At 47.5% G+C, this 18321-nt stretch overlaps 2 protein-coding genes and 1 non-coding gene across 4 annotated transcripts in view; 1 reads left to right on the top strand and 2 right to left on the bottom strand.

Annotated features, from left to right (window-relative positions):
* Positions 1–8289, bottom strand: part of SYNE3 (spectrin repeat containing nuclear envelope family member 3) — a 121589-nt gene extending 113300 nt beyond the window's left edge. The window contains exons 1-2 of the mRNA XM_027569069.2: positions 7867–8289; positions 6505–6593 (exon numbers count right to left, since the gene is read on the bottom strand). The gene's annotated coding sequence lies outside the window, so the exon portion shown is untranslated. The remainder of the gene's footprint in view (positions 1–6504; positions 6594–7866) is intronic.
* On the bottom strand, positions 6910–7183 carry LOC113910778. The gene has a single exon (XR_003516264.1).
* Positions 8290–8380: 91 nt separating the features above from the next.
* GLRX5 (glutaredoxin 5) lies at positions 8381–16667 on the top strand. 2 transcript variants are annotated; one of them, XR_003515579.1, is made up of 3 exons: positions 8381–8754; positions 15056–15723; positions 15993–16134. XR_003515579.1 is itself a non-coding variant. In XM_027569074.1 (2 exons), exons 1-2 carry the CDS (start codon positions 8460–8462, stop codon positions 16169–16171), a joined length of 474 nt encoding a protein of 157 aa, XP_027424875.1. In that variant the 5' UTR covers positions 8381–8459; the 3' UTR covers positions 16172–16667. The 2 variants fall into 2 exon arrangements, 1 of the variants encoding a protein (XP_027424875.1); XM_027569074.1 differs by lacking the exon at positions 15056–15723 and having other exon boundaries at positions 15993–16667.
* Positions 16668–18321: the final 1654 nt, after the last annotated feature.

The following is an 18321-nucleotide window of genomic DNA, read 5'->3' as shown; positions in this document are numbered from 1 at the left end:
GAGAGAGAGAGCACAAGTTGGGGGGGGGAGGGCAGAGGGAGAGGGAGAAGCAGACTCCCCGCGGAGCAGGGAGCCCGATGTGGGGCTCAATCCCCGAACCCTGGGATCATGACCTGAGCTGAAGGCAGACGCTTAACCGACAGAGCCGCCCAGGCGCCCCGTGACCCCATATTTTAGATACAACCTAACGATTTTGAGTTCCTTCAAAATGTCCGAAAGCAATTCATGACTTGCCCTTCAATCCCCACCCCCCCTTCTCCCCCGTATCCCAAGCCTCAGCAAGGAGGAGCTTGCGGGCTGCCAAGCCAGAAAACTGGGGATAAGCCTGAGTCCCTGCCTTTCCTTCCCAGCCCGCTCCCCACCTCCGGCCAGGCACCAGATGCCGTCGGTCCTAAGGGAACCCCTCGCACGGGTGTCCTCTGCTCACCCCAATCCCTGCCTGGCCCCCCTCAGCCACTCTGCGCCCTCCCTTCCATCCTCAACATGGCTGTCTGGGGCAGCTCCCCAGAGCTCGGCAGCTGACACTTTCGGTGACCTTCTCCCACCCTGGAGAGGAGAGCCCAAGGCCCTCAGCTGTGTCCACGTGTCATTATCTTCCCGGAGCTTGCGTGGGCCTCGGAGCCTTTGCCCTGGATCGTCCTTCCCTTTCAACCAGCAGCTCTCCACCCTTCTTTCGACACAGTTCAAGCGCCGTCCCCTCTACCAAGCTTTCTCTGGCCTGACTCGCTGTACCGTTTTCTTGCACCCATCATATGACTGTGAGGCCCTTGGGAGTGGGAGTGTCTCACTGCACTCTGTATCCTCCTTAGCATCCATGCCGGAATGTGTCTTCAAATCCTTTGGTATCTGTGGTCGGGGTTAGGAGTTTCATGCAATTTGGGATTGCTCACTGTGGTACGTGTTCTTTACTCCAGAATTATGCATGGAGCACATACTAAGTGCCAGGTACAGGGCTAAGGACCAGGGGCAAAATAATGAATTCTGTCGGACTAGAAGCTGGTGGTCTAGTGGCAGGGAGGGGGTCAGAAAAAAATGAAACTGTGATTCCACACACAACCTCTGAAGGGCTTGGCTCCCTACAGCAGGGAAGTAGGGCTGGGCCGTAGGACGCAAAGTGGTTACATTCTTCGATGCCTCTAAGTGCGCATTCCAGATTGAACTCTACAACAGCATCCAGATGTTGTATGGATGGCCGTCTCTAGGCTTGCTGTTGGCCGAGCTCTCTCAAGCCCAGCATGTGGTTCACAGTTGCAAGATCCAACCGAATGCCGATATCATTCAATCCCTCACCATCTAATTAAACTTAGTATTCCTAAGGGGTTTACCATGGACTAATAGGAGGTACCTAACAGATGTTGGGTAATATTGTTAACCCGGCATAATGATGGAAGACAGTATTCCTTTGAAGTTTGTTTGAGAGAGAGTGAGCGAGCAGAAGAGCACACGCACGCAGAGGCGAGGAACAGAGGGAGAGGCAGAGAGAGAATCCCAAGCCGACTCCCGGCTGAGTGCGGAGCCCGACACAGGGCTCGGGCCTAAGACTGTGAGATCATGACCTGAACCGAAACCAAGAGTCAGATGCTTAACCGACTGAGCCACCCAGGCGCCCCTGAAGTTTATTTTTTAACACAAACCCTTTAATGAAGCCATGTATGTATAATTAGTGTAGGCAATCTGATATATGCTGAATCCCTGACTTCTTCACCAAAGCTTGTGGAATACAATGTTCTTTTCTTGGTGCCTTGGAATTATTTTATGAGGCTCTAAAGAGCAAGGCATAGTGACATGTGAGGGCTGTTTGCCCTGCTTACATCAAATGCTCCCAGAATGCTGCTTTACCAAAAACAAAACAAAACAAAACAAAACAAAAAATTCCCAGAGAGTCTGCTTCTTTGTTGTACAATCTCCTGTTAACCTGGTAATCGTCCTGCCCTTAGTCTGAGCCTTTCGAGTTTACTGCTTCTCATGCGTTGTGACTGTCACGTTAGGAAAGTTAGCCCGTCCGTAAAACAACAGCAGGCCTTGGAGGACTGAGGGCCTCTTCCTGGAATCCGGCAAGCAGATGACTTCCCAGACACCTTGTGCAAGGGCAGGGAGAGCTGCTGTGGGCGCCTGCTGTCCCGGCTTCCGAAGTAGACTAGTGCCCCCTACCTGCCGTGCAGGGAAAGGCGGGCGCTCGGGAAGTGCTCCAAGTTTCTCAAAAGACAATGATTTTGAAAGACATGTGTTACTTCCGAACACGAGCAAAAATCCCTTCAAGTAAAAGGATATTATTGGCCCTGTCCCCAACCGGCAGCCAGCCAGCAGGATGTGTGATCTATCACAGGGCTGCAGCTGCATGGGGTGAAGGGAGATGACCCGGTGGGACACAGACACTTAGCGCTGCGCAGACATAAGTCCCCACAGAAAAGAGAGTGCCAGGTCACTGCATATATCTGCAGGGTGGGTGGAGACGGCCTCAGATGTGTCACCTTTTCCTCAAGGCTTTTCATACACAATTCTCTCGGTCACCCAATTTTTGCAAAGCGCTTCCCCTTTTTTTCTTTTACAGAGTATGATTGGTTTATAATAGTCTTTTATTAAAACTCTCAAACTCCAGCTTACAGAAATTTGATATCAATTAATTGTATCTCAGTAGGCTACACTCTCAAAAAGTATAAAGTTTAGAATTAACAAAAGGGATTTTTCCAGCCATAAAAGAAAAAAAATTACTTAAAGTCCTCCAATTTTTCCCTGTAAAGGAAAACAAACAGTTAACGTCTCCTCCCACTTCCAACCCGCCCCCGCTTCTCTGTCAAACCGGGGTGATTTCCCATCCTTGGCTGGATGGATTGTTGCAGAAGGCTGGAGCAACGGAACCCCACCCCACCGATGGCCAGATTTAATTGAGGGCAAGAAATTATTCAGACTCAAAGGCTGAAGTACAAAGTGAAATTCTGACTCATCCTAAAGAGTATTTATGGCCTTGGCAATACATCTTAGCAATCATTCAAAAGAAAACAATAAACATTTTCTAAATGTTCCTCTGGCTGCAAACTGGGGTGATCATCAGAGGGAAACAAAACCTTCTGCTAACAGGTAAATCTTCCTACAGGCTTGACACACAACAGCACTGGATGCTTGATTTTTACACCCCGGGGGCCAGACACCTTCTCAGAGGCTGCTGGAATATAGTAACAGTTTGAGCTATGGAAACTATCTGCTAGCAAAAACAAATACACACACATAATGTAAAACATGAAAAATTTCATTAAACAGACAGTTGAGGAAAAATCAACAATTATTTTATCACTTTTAATCAAGTCTTCACATGGTTTCTGATTACCACTTACTTCTTAATATTTTAGGAGGTTTTGATTGGGGTTCTTTCCCTCTAGTCCTTTAAAAAGGACTAGAGCATACTCCAGCACATGCCTGATTTTAAAGGCCTACAGCAGAGTTCGGGCCTTAATGCATAAAAGCAGCATGGGGACAAAGGACCACAGAGCTTCGAAGTGAAAAGCTAGGTTGATATTTTTTTCATGGGATTTTTGGACTGAAACTGTTGCCATTTTAGTTTCGCAGAGCCTACAGATCACATCTGTATCCAATAGACACACACGCAGCGAAGATAATTCAGGAATATTTGATTTTCTGCAGGACTTGCTGGTGATTCAGCAGGGAAAAAGAAGTGCTTTGAAGGCAACACAACACATAGAGGAACCCAAAGTGCTCGGTCTGCCAAAAGATGTTATAAACAAATGCTGGAGAGAGAACATAATTTGGGGACCACTGGAGTTAATGAAAGGTTCAAATGAGTTCACGTACAAGAACACAACGGTGTTCTGCACGTGCAAGATGGAATTATTCGGGGGGTGATTCTTTAGGAGGAGAAAGGAGTATAAACAGATTTCTTAAACCTCTGCAGCCCTCATGTAAAGACATCTTGGAATAGACATAACCTTTTGCGGACATCACAAACCCAGTTTTCACAAACCCAGGAAGCGGAAGAGGAGGGGTGGAAAATCCCCAAGAGAAGGAACCGGTAAGTCTAAGTGGTGTCAGCACTAGAACCCAGGCCTCACACCTCTGCAGTCCAAATCCCAGGACAGAATCGGGTGCTGCTGTGGCGCCCAGGCTTCTCATAAATGCTTCTCCGGCTGCGTCTCCCAGTGTCTGTTCTAGGTTCAGCTACCCCAGTTTACAGCACACCATCTTTCTGCATTTCACCCAGAGGAGAGCAGGACCAGTGGGAAGGGGCCCTGATGAGGCCTGCCTTCCTGTCTCCAGGCCGAGCCCACGTGAGGTAGGAGAAAGATTAGCACAACCGAAGCCACTCCCGTGGCCAGAGGAGTATTTAGAAAACCGGCTGTCTCGTCAGAGAGGTAGTAAGAATCCAAAAGGCATTTCTATGTTGGCATGACGGATTGGCAAAAATGCTCTCAGGGGGCTGGGCATTGCCTTGGTTTCTCACACGTTACACTATTTTTACGGGAGCTGGGGAATCAAGCTAATTCCATGATTGTGGTGATGCTCCAAAATTACTGGGTAATAGCTAAGTGCACCACTGAAAAAGAGTTCAGGTTCCGGCTCACGTCTATGGAACTCTGGGTCTCAAATGTTATTTTAGCTCAGGAATGTTGAGGGGCTCAACCCCCTGCGCAGTCCAAGCAGCCACTTTTCTCTTAAAATGACACTTAGAGAATGCTCCGGCCAGCTCGGGCCTCCCAGGTCTGTAGCATGTGTGCGAGGCACAGAAACACAGGGATTTCAAGACTGAAGTCAGGGTATGGACACATATAATCCTGAGTGTTCACATACTGGATCCTCTTGGGCTCAGTAACCCTGACTCTTCATTGAGGGCTGATAGATAGGAAGAAACTCACATTTGTAAGGTTTTTAACCATAGGTTCAATGGTGAATTTGCTTTTGGAGGGGTGGGTATATAGTAAAACCTTATCTATAAATAAGCACAGGGAGAAAAACATTTTTAGGATGCTTGAGTCAGCATGTTTATTCATGGCATGGTTATTTAGTTTGCGGTCTAATTCACTTCAGTGACCCAAATCCCAGGATTCAGAGAAGTTTCTGTGTACTTCCCAGACCTACCTTCTCACTAATGTCCAGGTGGGAGAGATCACAAACTGATAATGATTATTGACTTCTGTGTTCAACACCCAAATACACTGGAGTATAAGTGCAAATTTCTGACAACTGTTTAAGAAGTCTATTTTTGTCATGTTTGCATTATAGAATTTTTTTTCTCTTTTAATTCCAGTATAGTTAACTTACAGCATTATATTAGGTTCAGGTATGCAATATAGTGATTCAGTCATAACAGAATTTCTAAAGAGAAACCTCAAAACTAAAATGCCAAATTATACATAAGAGTTTGATGCTTTGGGAGAAACATTTTGAACACCATTTTTTCCACTTCTTTATTTATTTATAAGATTTTATTTATTTATTTAGAGTGTGCATGAACGGGGGCGGGACAGAGAGAGAATCTCAGGCAGACTCTGAGTAGAGCCCAACATGGGGCTTGATCTCACGACCCTGAGATCCTGACCCAAGTTGAAATCAGGAGTCGGACGCTCAACTGACTGAGCCACCCAAGTACTTTTAATCATGTTTGGTGCCAGTACTCCAAGAGTGGCTTTTAAATTAAATACAGAAAAGAATATGTTCAACATACATAGTATTTTATATTTTTGGTTGCTTTAGTAAAAACTTAAAATTTAGATCTATAGTTTTAAGTTCTTTGGTTTAGCTACCTGATTTATCTTCCTGCCTTCGATCGTGCCATCAAAGTCGCCCACTGAGCATCCTCAAGGAGCACAGACATGCTTTCCTATATTCTGAGGTTTCATCTATGTTTTTTTTTTTTAAGATTTTATTTATTTATTTGAGAGAGAGAATGAGATAGAGAGAGAGAGCATGAGAGGGGGGAGGGTCAGAGGGAGAAGCAGACTCCCCGCTGAGCAGGGAGCCCGATGCGGGACTCGATCCCAGGACTCCAGGATCATGACCTGAGCCGAAGGCAGTCGCCCAACCAACTGAACCACCCAGGCGCCCCTCACCTATGTTCTTAGGCTCTACTGCACACAGCAACTCTACTTACTGTAGGTTCGAAGAACACAGGCTCTGTATTCTTCCTGCTCCATGTTTACTCGTAATCGTTAACGACAGCTCTATTCTCAATTTAATAAAACGTCTGATTACTAAGAAAGACAACTTCGCTTCCAAACCATCGTTACACACTAGGGAAGGGATACACTACTCCCCGTCACTGTCCCATGTCTCTGCCTCTTCACAATATAAGTCTGTGAGCTCTTCTCTCTATTCCAGTCAATACAAAAACAGATCAGTTTAGAGTAGGCAATGAACAGTTTGAGATTCTCAGGAACAAATTACCAACAGTTATTTAAAAACAGACAAACAAACAAACCCAAAGTTACTATAACATAAGCCTGAGGGGAAAATGAGGTGATTTGGGAGATAATCTATTCTCTAATGTAAGTGTACCAGACACAGTCTTCTGCAACGCCTGGGCTTCAGCACCTCCACACTTCCTATATATTTCTGTTCCTCTGATTTACCTGGAATCCATGAATCTGGGGGAGAAAAAAAAAAAAGGATTCTGTAAGGAGCTGATCAATTTTGGGTCCCCCATTAGAAAACTACCACACATCCATAGCATCAATGAGCATGAAATAAACAGGTCACTGAGGAGCACTTCTCAGTAGTATCTTGAATTTATTCTCGGTTTACTAAGGTTCAAGTTTCATGCTGAATGATTAGTTGCAAGAGTACTTGCTAACAGCATCCCTACTAATTTTCTGGTTTTAAATTTGAGAACCTCCGAAACAGAAGCCCGTCACCTCCAGCAACAATTTTTAAAATACTTAAGGCTTTTGTTTTTTAAAACTAATTTGTAGCAGTACTTAGTGTCCAACAGAAACCACTCCGTCTGTTAAACAATATCTCGACTGCAAAGCTTCTCTTACTGTTGGTCGATAGATAACGACATGGCGCAGTCATTATCACCGTGGCAACAGTACCCGGGACTATCAGAGGAAAATTGCACATAGAACCGCTGGCTCTTGAGCAGTCATGCCTCAGCTTCCTCTGGAGTATGCTTTCTCTGCAAGTCTGGTGTGCCCCAGGGTACCATCAACCCAGCGCGGCTCCAAGACTACAGATGGATTTCACTCGAGTCCCGATCTTCCGGAACTGTTCATTCCACCAATAGGCACACCTGCCCGGTCCCAAGCACTGCTCTAGGGTACTGAGGATGTAGCAGTGAGTTAATTCCAGTGCCCGGGAGGGAAATCAATAAACCAGCTCATGAATACACGTGAAGGTGCAATGCGCACAATGGAGAACAGAGAAAGCAGCGAGCCCTCCTCTGTACCTGCTTCTCAGTCCCTCCGCTGACTACCAGCTTTGGGCACCAAGTCGCTCTGGACATCCCGCGCTGGCACCGTGCCCGGCACGCAGAAGCAGCCCAGAAAACGTCTGTCCAGCGAACCAATTCCCTCTTAGCTCCCCATTCAACAAAGCTTTCCTGGGCTATAGGCCCAAAGGACTTAAGTGGGCTGCGAAGTCCACGAAGCCCCAAATCCGGAGGGGATCAAGCATACGAGAGCACCTTACACACTTTTTAAATAATAGTTATTTTGGAGAAATAATCGTGCGCTGGAGACGGGAGCCTTGGGGCCGGGTGTGGGCCTCTGCTCCCACGCGGGCGGTGGGGCCGAGGGACTGCCGACACGTGGTCCTCGCCTCCACGCGGGAGCCCCGGCCGCGAGAGCCCGGCCCCGGTCCGTCCCTGCCACGAACGGCCGCTTTCGGCCGCGGCCTTACGGAGGCGCCGGGGTCGCTCACCTAGGCTGGGAAAGGCAGACCCGGGCCGACTCCAGCCCCGCCGTCGCCCCGATGCAGCAACTCTACGCCCGGCTACCGCGTTGCCACGGCAACTCAACCCCCCCACCCCCCCCACACACCGGAACCGGAACCGTCGTCTAGAAGTAACCCCTTCCCGGCGTTCCGCGGAACGCCGAAACCCGCCCACTGCCTTCCCCAGTCATCCGGGAGTATCCCAGCAGGCCCGTCTACCCTCCGGAGGGAAGTCGTCTTCCCCCTCGTTTCGCCTCTCCTTGACTCGGAGCGTGACGCTGATGGACATTCATTCTCTCCAATCAACTGACAAAGCGATTGCCAGCGGCCAATAGTAATGCTGTAGGATGCGGCTCAAGTTTAAGGTCTGCCTCCAATCTGTCGGGGGCAGGACGAGCCACATGATTGGTAGAATCGAGTAAGTGCGGGCTAGCGTTGTCCAATCACGGGGAGCAGTTCGGAGCCAGCCCAATGAGATCCTCCGGGGGGCGGGCCGAGCTGCCGCGGGCCCGGGGAAGGCTACGGGTGGGGGGGCCGAGCCGAGGTCCCGGGCCGTCGAGGGGTCCGGCGGGCGTGCGGGGATGAGCGGATCCCTGAGCCGGGCAGCGGCGGCTCTGCTCCGCTGGGGGCGCGGTGCGGGCGGCGGCGGTCTGCGGGGCCCGGGCGTGCGGACGGCGGGCTCGGGCGGCGGCGGGGGCAGCTCGGCGGAGCAGCTGGACGCCCTGGTGAAGAAGGACAAGGTGGTGGTCTTCCTCAAGGGGACTCCGGAGCAGCCCCAGTGCGGCTTCAGCAACGCGGTGGTGCAGATCCTGCGGCTGCACGGCGTCCGCGACTACGCGGCCTACAACGTGCTGGACGACCCCCAGCTCCGGCAAGGTCAGGGCCCTCCGGGTGGGGGGCGACGGGCCGAGGCCGCTCGGCGGGGCTGGAGTGTGCCGCGCAAGCTCTGGGGGTTCGAGCGGGTCGGGGCACGGGCTACTGCTCTGTATTCGGGGTGGGGTGGGGGCATGATTGACTTGAAGTGGGTCTTGAGGATCTGGGCATCTGGTGCTCTTGCCAGCTTGGGCATTGGGTAAGTCCTAGCGGTTCACCGGTCCCCACGCTGAGCCGAGAGAGGCCTTTTGGGGCCAGATCGCTCAGGCTCGGTCCGAGGAGAGTGGTGGGGAAGGGGGGCCAAGGGGGATACGGTAAGAACCACTAGAAGGTAGGCACTTTGGGGGAATTGGCCTGTCTCGTGGATAAGGAGCTGGTGCTGTTGATGGTAGAGGGAGGGACGAAGTTGCGCTTGTCAGAGGCTGGTGGGTTCAGAGACTAGCCTGGTGCCTCAGGGCTGGGGGTGTCAGGAACCATCCTCTGTTGTTGCTACAAGGAGGGGGTGGACACAGCTTTTGGACTGGTCTTAGTGGGGAATCACTTGGTGTTGAAGAAAAAGATACGAACTTTGTTTTTAGATACTCGAGGACAGGGCGGGATTGGGGCGGGGGGGGGGTTGGCTAGGGCTTGGAGAGGCTTGTGGGGAGAGGGATGAGGAATGACCGACCCCTAGGCCCTAGCTGACTCAAGGGTGGAGCTCAAGGAACCTGGGGCCAATCAGGGTGTGGGGCCAGATGCAGCGGGTCCTGTGGCTTGCCGCTGGCTCGTGGGAAGGGGGGGGGGGGCCCTGACAGCTAATAGTACCTTTTATGCTGAGCACCATGCCAGAAACCTTCCCTGCATCTCAGTGGGGGAGGAGGACGGGGCCAGTGGAGCACATGGATCTGCTCCTTGGCTAGCGTCCTTCCTTGGTCGGAGTTGGTGGAGAAATGGGGAGGCTGTGCCTGTACGCCCTAGGGGGTGGCTTAGTATCCTGCATTCCAGTTAGAGACCTCAGTGACCGAGTCCTGGCATCTCCCTGAGCCTAGTGCTATTCTTTAGTTACAAAGTTCTAAAAACAGTTTTACCAGGCACCAGGTTCCCTGTTATTCTACATTTAGAATTCTACACTTTGTTATTATGTACTTAAGACTGTTCTCCAGTTGCAACGATCAGCCCTAATCCTCCCTCCTTGACCAGACAGGCTGGTGTGGCGGAAAGGCTTGGGGCTGGAATCTGGCTGCAGCCAGTCAACGGTGCAACCTTAAACAAGTCGCATTACTGCATTTTCCTTTTCCGTAATAGGAGGATAAGGAAACCAAACTTGACAAAGGTTTTATGGGGAAAAAATAGAGAAAACTTTTTTAGAAAGTGCCCATCATTTCATCTGGAACACAGAAGATACCCACTCAATGGGAGCCTTTTTATCATTTGGACTCTGTGGTTCTCAGAGTCAGTATTTTTTTCCCCAGATTAATCCCTGGGAAACTCTTGGGTTTTGGTGGGTGGAAACTAGGAGGAGGGAAGGCAGGTTAACATTGCCAGCTCTGTGTGATATTGCCCTGTATTAGGCTCCTGATCCTTGTTTGTTGTTTTCCTGCTAGAGTGCCACTAGGCACCAGGTATCTAGAGTGTCGCTAGGCCCTGGGGTGTTTTTCATGTACAAGGCGGGAGGGGAGGGGCGGTGGGGGAGGAGCTGCAGTCTTCACCCAGCAGCAGGCTGCTCTGCTTCAAAGATAAGATAGGGGAAACTACTCTGCAATCTTTCAGCGGGGACCTTGCCGCAGGTCCCCTGCAAATGGCTAGTAGGACAGTTAATAAAAAGTCACATCCTTGACAGCTTGCTTAGTATAAGGTTTTGAGGGTCTTTGGTTTGTGGTTTCTGTTCTGTTTATTTTTATTTTTAATTTTTTTTAAAGATTTATTTATTTTAGAGAGCAAGCACAGAGGAGAGGGGCGGGAGGAAGAGAAATTAGGACCTGAACATACCTTCTTAGGGGACACAGTTCAACTCACAACACCAGTCTTTTCTTCTTTTTTAAAGATTTATTTATTATTTATTTGAGAGGGAGAGAGAGAGAGCGCGAGCAGTGGGGGGGGGGGGGGGGGGCGGGGCAGAGAGAGAAGGAGAGAGAATTCTCAAGCAGACTCCCACCGAGTGAGGAGCCTGACTCAGGGCTTGATCCTACAACCCTGAGATCATGACCTGAGCAACTGGTCAACTGAGCCACCCACGCACCCCATGTTCTCCCGTTTAACATAACTGGACATGGGGTATACTGGAATATAAGAAGAAAGTAGGAGCAGAAATAAGGTTTACTCATAGCACTTAGGTTCCTGTCTTGCGTGTCATGCGTCTGGTTTCCAGTCTCACGTTCAGGTGTTTAAGCAACAGCAGCAGGAATTTAGCCCTTAAATTTCTTGAGCGTTGAGTTTCATCATTTTCATTCCCAGTTTGTTTCATACCAGATTATTATCTTGGTCAATAAATATGTTGCATATATATTGGACATAACACACACCTCTTTGGTGGCTTACAAAAATAAACATGCATGCAAGTATTAACCTTCAGACTGGGGCAGGGTGGTGTGAGCACGTTCCCAGAGTGGGGATTAGTTTAGTCAGGGTAAAACTTTATAAAAACATGACGACTCTTCATCTCTTTGCTCTCTGCACCCTTGAGTTTTACCGAGAGAAGCTGATAGGCCGTCCGATGCTTGCTTTTGCTATAGCCACAGATACATCTGTGCACCTTTCCTAGACCCAAGGTCACTGCCGGTAACTGGAGAGGGGCTCCTGCAAAATTGCCTTTTCCTTTATTCTTGTGTCAGAGCTTTACAAAGGGCCTGAAGCCCGAGGACATGTGATGCAGAGAGGTCTCAGCCTGTGACCCAGGGAACAAAGATGACTGTGAGGTCTTTCTCAGGTCTTTTCTTTTTCCTGTTGATCTGGAAGACACACAGAAGGTGCCACTGGGTCCCAGTAGACAGATGTCGGCATATCGTAATCCTGGTCTAACAAAGAATCTCTTTCAGTTTTCTGTTGTAAACATAACACGCTCATTGAAGAATCTTGGAAACACTGAAGGTAATAAAGAAAAGGGAAATTACCTGTAATTCCATATCCACCATTATTAACATTTGGATCTAGCTTCTAATCGTTTTTTTTAAAAAAACGCTTTTGAGATCATGCGTGTCTGGGCATAGTATTTTCCCTCCCGAGAGCAGGGAACATGTCTTATGCCACTGCCTAATAAGTACCCTGTATATTGCTTATGCAGAGCAAGCTTTCCATGATTTTTTTTTTAAAGATTTTGTTTTGAGAGAGAGCGAGTGCGCTTGTGCACACGAGTGGGGGGAGGGGCAGAGGGAGAGAGAATCCTAAGCAGGCTCCTCACCCAGTGCAGAGCCTGACACGGGGCTCAATCCCAGGACCCTGAGATCATGACCTGAACTGAAACCAAGAGTCAGACACTTAACCAGTCGGACGCTTAACTGACTGATCCATCCAGGGGCCCCTCAATGACTGTTACAATGAATAAGTAAATACTATTATTTATCATATCATAAACCCTGTCCCATGCTCTTTTTTTTTTTAAGATTTTATTTATTTATTTGACAGAGAGAGACAGCGAGAGAGGGAACACAAGCAGGGGGAGTGGGAGCGGGAGAAGCAGGCTTCCTGCTGAGCAGGGAGCCCGATGCGGGGCTTGATCCCAGGACCCTGGGATCATGACCTGAGCCAAAGGCATTCACTTAACCAACCGAGCCACGCAGGCGCCCTGTTCCATGCTCTTAAAAACACAAATACTCTTAAATTTCTGCCTGTTCAGATCACCATTGTATTCCTTGCATTAAAAGCAGTGTCTGTTGAACGAATAGCCATTATCCTGTTGTTGAATGTTTATTAAGCATTTGAAAATATGCTCGGCCTTTTCAGTATCAGGGAGTTTAAGGCAACAGAAACAAATCTATGACACTGGCAAATGTTAGAAGTCAGATTAACAAGTGGTGTTTCTGGGCTTGTGTGGCAGATGTGTTACATGCTGCAGATGAGAGTATAAAAGGGGTACCAACGCTTTGGAGGAGTAACTGTGTCAGTACCGGGTCAAGTTGAAGGTGAATGTAACTGAAGACCCAGCTGCTTTACTTCTGTGTATGCGGTCTAGAGTGGGGGTTGGCAGACTTCCTTTGTCAAAGGCCAGCAGTCTGTGTGGATTCCACTCTGTTGTTGTGGCGTGAAAGTAGTCAGAACGTAGGTAAACGGATGGGTGTGGCCGAGTCCCAATAAAACTTTATTTACAAAAACAGGAAGTGGACCACATATGGCCCAAAGGCCATAGTTTGCCACCCCTTTCTCCAGAGAGGAAGACCCCCTGCATTTGAGTTAGAAGACAGATATAAGGGTATTCGTGGACGTGTTGCTTGTAATATTGAAAAATTGGCAAGAGAGGATCTTGGTCTCTTAGCAGACTGGATAAACAAACTGTAGTGTAGTCACGTGGTGGAAAATGAAGTTGTGGCCAAAACGGAACTAGATCTAGATGGATTCCATATGACCGTGTCTCAAAGAATACAGTGTTTAGTCATGACATAAATTGCAGAAAAGGTAACTATGGCACAATGCCATTTGTGTTAAAGGTGTGAAACAGCCCCACGTGTTGTGGATACACATGCAGTGCGAGTGTAGTTCATGGGCAGGGGTGACATGCCAGCCACAAGCCAGAGGCCACCTCTGCCAGTTTAGAACCTGGCCTTCGGACTCCCAGAAACCTGGATGGAAATCCAGGCTCTACCATATAAAACCATGCACATAAATGGTTCATGCACACAATACGGAAGATATTTGAGAAAGTTTCAAAGTATTAAAAGAAATTCATATTTACTTTATTTTTTATTTATTTATTTTTTTAAAGATTTTATTTATTTATTCATGAGAGACAGAGAGAGAGAGAGAGAGAGAGAGAAGCAGAGGGAGAAGCAGGCTCCCAAGGAGCAGGGAGCCCGATGTGGGACTCGATCCCAGGACCCTGGGATCATGACCTGAGCTGAAGGCAGACGCTTAACCATCTGAGCCACCCAGGCGCCCAATTCATATTTACTTTAAACATGTTTTAATTCCCACCGCCACTCTCAGTCAAAAAGATTTATAACTGGCTTTGTTGTGGAATAAGTTCTGGTAAACTTATTTGAGGATAGAGCTTTTAAATATATATTTATATATAAAACTTATATGCTGAGTCATCTGTGTAACACCAAATATCAGAATTCAGGATGAAAAACTTGCATTCATCAAGATATTCTAATATATCTAGATATTTGGTACTATAAAAACATTCTGATGGTTAATGGAATTTTCCCTTTGTTAGTAACCCCCATACCTCTAGCTGATTTTTCTTTTTTTAAGACATCCAAAGTGGCTTAGAAGTGTGCTTTTCTGGGGATGTCATGCACAGCATGGTGACTATAGTTAATAATACTGTATTGCGTATTTGAAAGTTTTTAAGAAAACAGATCTCAAAAGTTCTCATCACAAGAAGAAACCTTTGTCACTGCATATGGTGATGGATGGTAATTAGACTTACGGTAGTGATCATTTTGTAATATATACAAATATCAAATCATTATGTTACAGACCTGGAATAATATGTCCTATGTCAATTACACCTCAGGAAAAAAAAAAAAAAAGTATGCTTTTTGGGGCCTACGATATTATAACCCTTTCTCCATAGGGGAAGTCTGGAGGAGAAAGATAAAGCCCTCTGTTGCGGGGGGCCTTCTCTAGTGTTCTGGTTTAGAACAGAGTCGTTATTTTTTTAGAAGGTAGTGACTTTTAAAAGAGAAAAACACATTGCATCTTAGGACTTGTGATTGAGTCCTATGAGGCATTGGTGATTTTATTTGGAAAGTAAATGTTTGATAATAAGTGATAGGGTATCAAGGACCAGTTTTTGTAGTTTTAGTTTGTTTACATGAAAAGCACCACTGAGCCATTTTTAATTTGTATAGTATTGTATTTTGTTTGAAGAATCTGTTGACTTTTCTGTTTTATTTTGTCTGCTTATTTTGGCCACTTAAAAATACCTTCCTCTCTGTAGAAGTATAAAAATAGCAACTATGATCTATAGTGATTAATTCTCATATGTCATGATTTTGATCATCCTCTGTTTTTAATAGGACCAACACAGATGTTTTATGGATGGATATATTTTTAAAAGTGTCTCTCATCTGTAGAAAGGAGGTGGAATGGTGTGGAAGAACGTGAGGAAAGAGTAATCTTTTGTCCTAAGATTGAAACCACATTTTCTTCCTACTGTTTTGTTAAGACCGTCAGCCCCATGGTCCAGAACTGACCAGAACAATCGTGTGGCTGCCCTGTCCTAGGAAGCGCCTCATCTCTGTGTCCTCAGAACGATTCGCACACAGGACCAATCACATGCGTGCTGGTTGGTTGCTGTGAGCTCTTGAGAACAGGGAGGGGGTCTCTCTTAGCCCGTGGCCCTGCACCTGGCCCAGGTCATGGGCCTTAACCGAGCTTCGGGCCTTTCCTTGCTTTGACTCAGTCACTGCAAGTTCTGTGCTGAGCCACATCAGCCTGCCCCACGGAGAGCCCACCCGTGGGGCTGAATAGGGTGAGGGCTGCAGTCTGCCACAGGAAAGAGATTGTTCTCTGGGTAAAAGGATTATTAAAAATAAAACCCAGTGACTCAACATCTTGGTGCTGTTCACCAACCCAGCCAGGCACGGAAAGCCTGAGGTGAGGCCTGCCTCATCTGGCAGACGTACCGTGATGGCGACCCACGTTAAGTAGTCCATTTGAAAATGAAGTCTTAGCATTTAAGTTTTGTTTTACGGAATGCATGTCTGGCAGATGAAGGGAGACCATGGCTTTGTACATCTGGCGTGACTTACTTCCACCAGTCGGGTTCTCCGCCATCAGTCCCTGTTGACGGTCTGTCAGCTGTCACTGCAGAGCCTCACCTCCCCGACTCGCGTGAGAACCTTGGGAGATGGGGGTGGAAACAGGCGGGCAGTTGAGTGACTTGTGGGAGGCCTCACAGTTAGTAATCGGAAACGGTAGCGTTTACACAGTGATCAGTTGACTCTAAAGCCCCTGCTCTGTGGCAGACCCGTGGTTCCCCAAGGATGGGGGACGCAGGGGAGGGACCCTGGGTGTTGTGCTAGGAGCGGGTAGAAAAGATTTTGTCACGAAAAGTTCAGCTCTGAGCATTTAAATGACACCTAAATGTTCTTTCCCTGCAGGCATTAAAGACTATTCCAACTGGCCCACCATCCCGCAGGTGTACCTCAACGGCGAGTTCGTGGGGGGCTGTGACATTCTGCTGCAGATGCACCAGAATGGGGACCTGGTGGAGGAACTGAAAAAGCTGGGGATCCGCTCGGCCCTTTTGGATGAAAAGAAAGACCAAGACTCAAAGTGAGGGCGGCCCGGGGCCTCCCCGAGTAGTAGAGGGCTGTCGGTGCCGAGCCTTGGTGCCGAGCCCCGCTGCCAGCAAAGCCGTACCGATTCTGATTTTCGCTCCTCACACGGCAGCTGCTTGCACCAATCCCTCCCGTTTGTAAGCAGTTGGGTGATTGTAGTGTGTCTGGGGTTTGGGATGCGAATATTCGATTGTGAACTTAATTATAACCACTGCACTGTAATAATTCAATGTTGTATTATGGTATTGTTGTAAACAAAATCTGTTCTTATGTTGTCATTTGCTCTTTGCCTGATTCAGGAGTAAAACCAGGAGCTTTTGAATCATCATTACTCATGAATCCTCTGCAAATATGTCAGTCGGCAAAGATAATATATCCCCCCCACGCCCCCACCCCCGATTTGTCATAGCTGCTTCTGTTAAGAAAAATGATGGCCGAGGAAGAAGATGTGGGAACTGGGGCATTGTTTTTTACAATAAACTGCCAACCCAGGGATACCGTGCGTGAGTTGTTAGTTCTGAATGGCAGAAAGCCTGTACCTCAGTCTGTTCGGGGTGCTGTCACCAAATACCACAGACTGGCCTGCTTATAAATCACACGTGTTCATTTCTTGAAGTTCTGGAAGCTGGAAGTCCAAGCTCAAGGCTCCAGCAGATTAGGTCTCTGGTGAGGGCTGTGCCTGCCTGGTTCATAGGTAGGCTCTTCTCCCTGTGTCCTCACGAGGAAGCTGTATGGGCTCGCTCTTGGAAGGGCACAGATCGCACTCATGAGGACCCTACCCTCCTCATCTCCTCGCCGCCCAAAGGCCCCCACCCCCACCCCCCAAAACACCACTCTGGGGGTTAGGTGTCAACATGGGCATGTTGAGAGGACACAGACCGTCAGTCTGTAGCAGTCTAAGGATTTAGTGCCTGGGACCTTCTCTTTTTGGAAATTAAGAGTGATTCTCATACTCTTCAGTTAAATTTGACATAGAAATTGCTATCAAACTATGGTCTAATTTCTCGAGGGGAGGTAAGTGTTGCAAACGCTGAGTGGTGTTAACGGTGCAGTTGGAGGCCTGGGTGTCGTGCCCAGAAGTGAGGTGGCTGAGGCTAGGGGAGGCAGCCCCGCTCACCCACCTCGGGAGTCTGCTGCTTGGCAAATTGCACTGCCATCAGCTAGGGAGAAGTCACTGGCAGGCCTCCAAAGAAAGGAATCCACTCAGCATTTTCTTTCTTAAAAAATACAGTTTTTACATGATACTGTGTAGTGAAAACCCTAAAGATACCACCAAAAAACTACTAGAACTGATAAAGGAATTCAGTAAGGTTGCAGGATACAAAATCCGTTGCATTTCTAGCCGCAGAAAAAGAAGTTAAGAAAACCATCCCATTTACACTTGCACCAAAAATAATGAGGTACCTAGGAGTAACACTTAAGCAGGTAGGTGAAAGATTTGTACTCTGAAAACTCTAAGACATGGATGAAAGAAATTGAAGACACCACAAACAAATGGAAAGACATCCCATGCTTATGTGTTGGAAGAAGAAATTGTTGAAATGCCCATGCTACCCAAAGCAATCTATAGATTCAATGCAATCCCTATCAAAGTACCTATAGCATTTTTCAGAGAATTAGAACAAACAATCCTAAAAAGTTGTATGGAACCACAGAAGACCCCAAATAGCCAAAGCAATCTTGGAAGGAAAAAAAAAATTACAATTCCAGATTTCAAGTTGTATTACAAAGCTGTAGTAATCAACAATATGGTGCTGGCATAAAAATAGCCTCATAGATCAATGAAACAGAATAGAAAAGCCAGAAATAAGCCTATGATGATATGGTCAATCTTCAAGAAAACAGGAAAGAATATGCAATGGGAAAAAGTCTCTTCAACAAATAGTGTTGGGAAAGCTGGACAGCTACATGCAGAAGAATGACATTGGACCACTTCTTGTCATCATACACAAAAACTCAAAATGGATTAAGTATCTAAATATGAGACCTGAAACCATAAAAATCCTAGAAGAGAGCACAGGTAATAATTTCTCTGACATTGGCCTTAGCAGTACCTTTCTAGATATGTCTCCTGAGGCAAGGGAAATAAAAGCAAAAATAAACTTGGGACTACATCAGATTCTGCACAGCAAAGGAAACAAAACTAAAA

Source organism: Zalophus californianus, chromosome 6 (assembly GCF_009762305.2).
Source record: "Zalophus californianus isolate mZalCal1 chromosome 6, mZalCal1.pri.v2, whole genome shotgun sequence".
In the NCBI taxonomy this organism is placed as follows: domain Eukaryota; kingdom Metazoa; phylum Chordata; class Mammalia; order Carnivora; family Otariidae; genus Zalophus; species Zalophus californianus.
The sequence above is the reverse complement of the archived record's forward strand: the minus strand, read 5'-3'. Positions and strand labels throughout refer to the sequence as shown.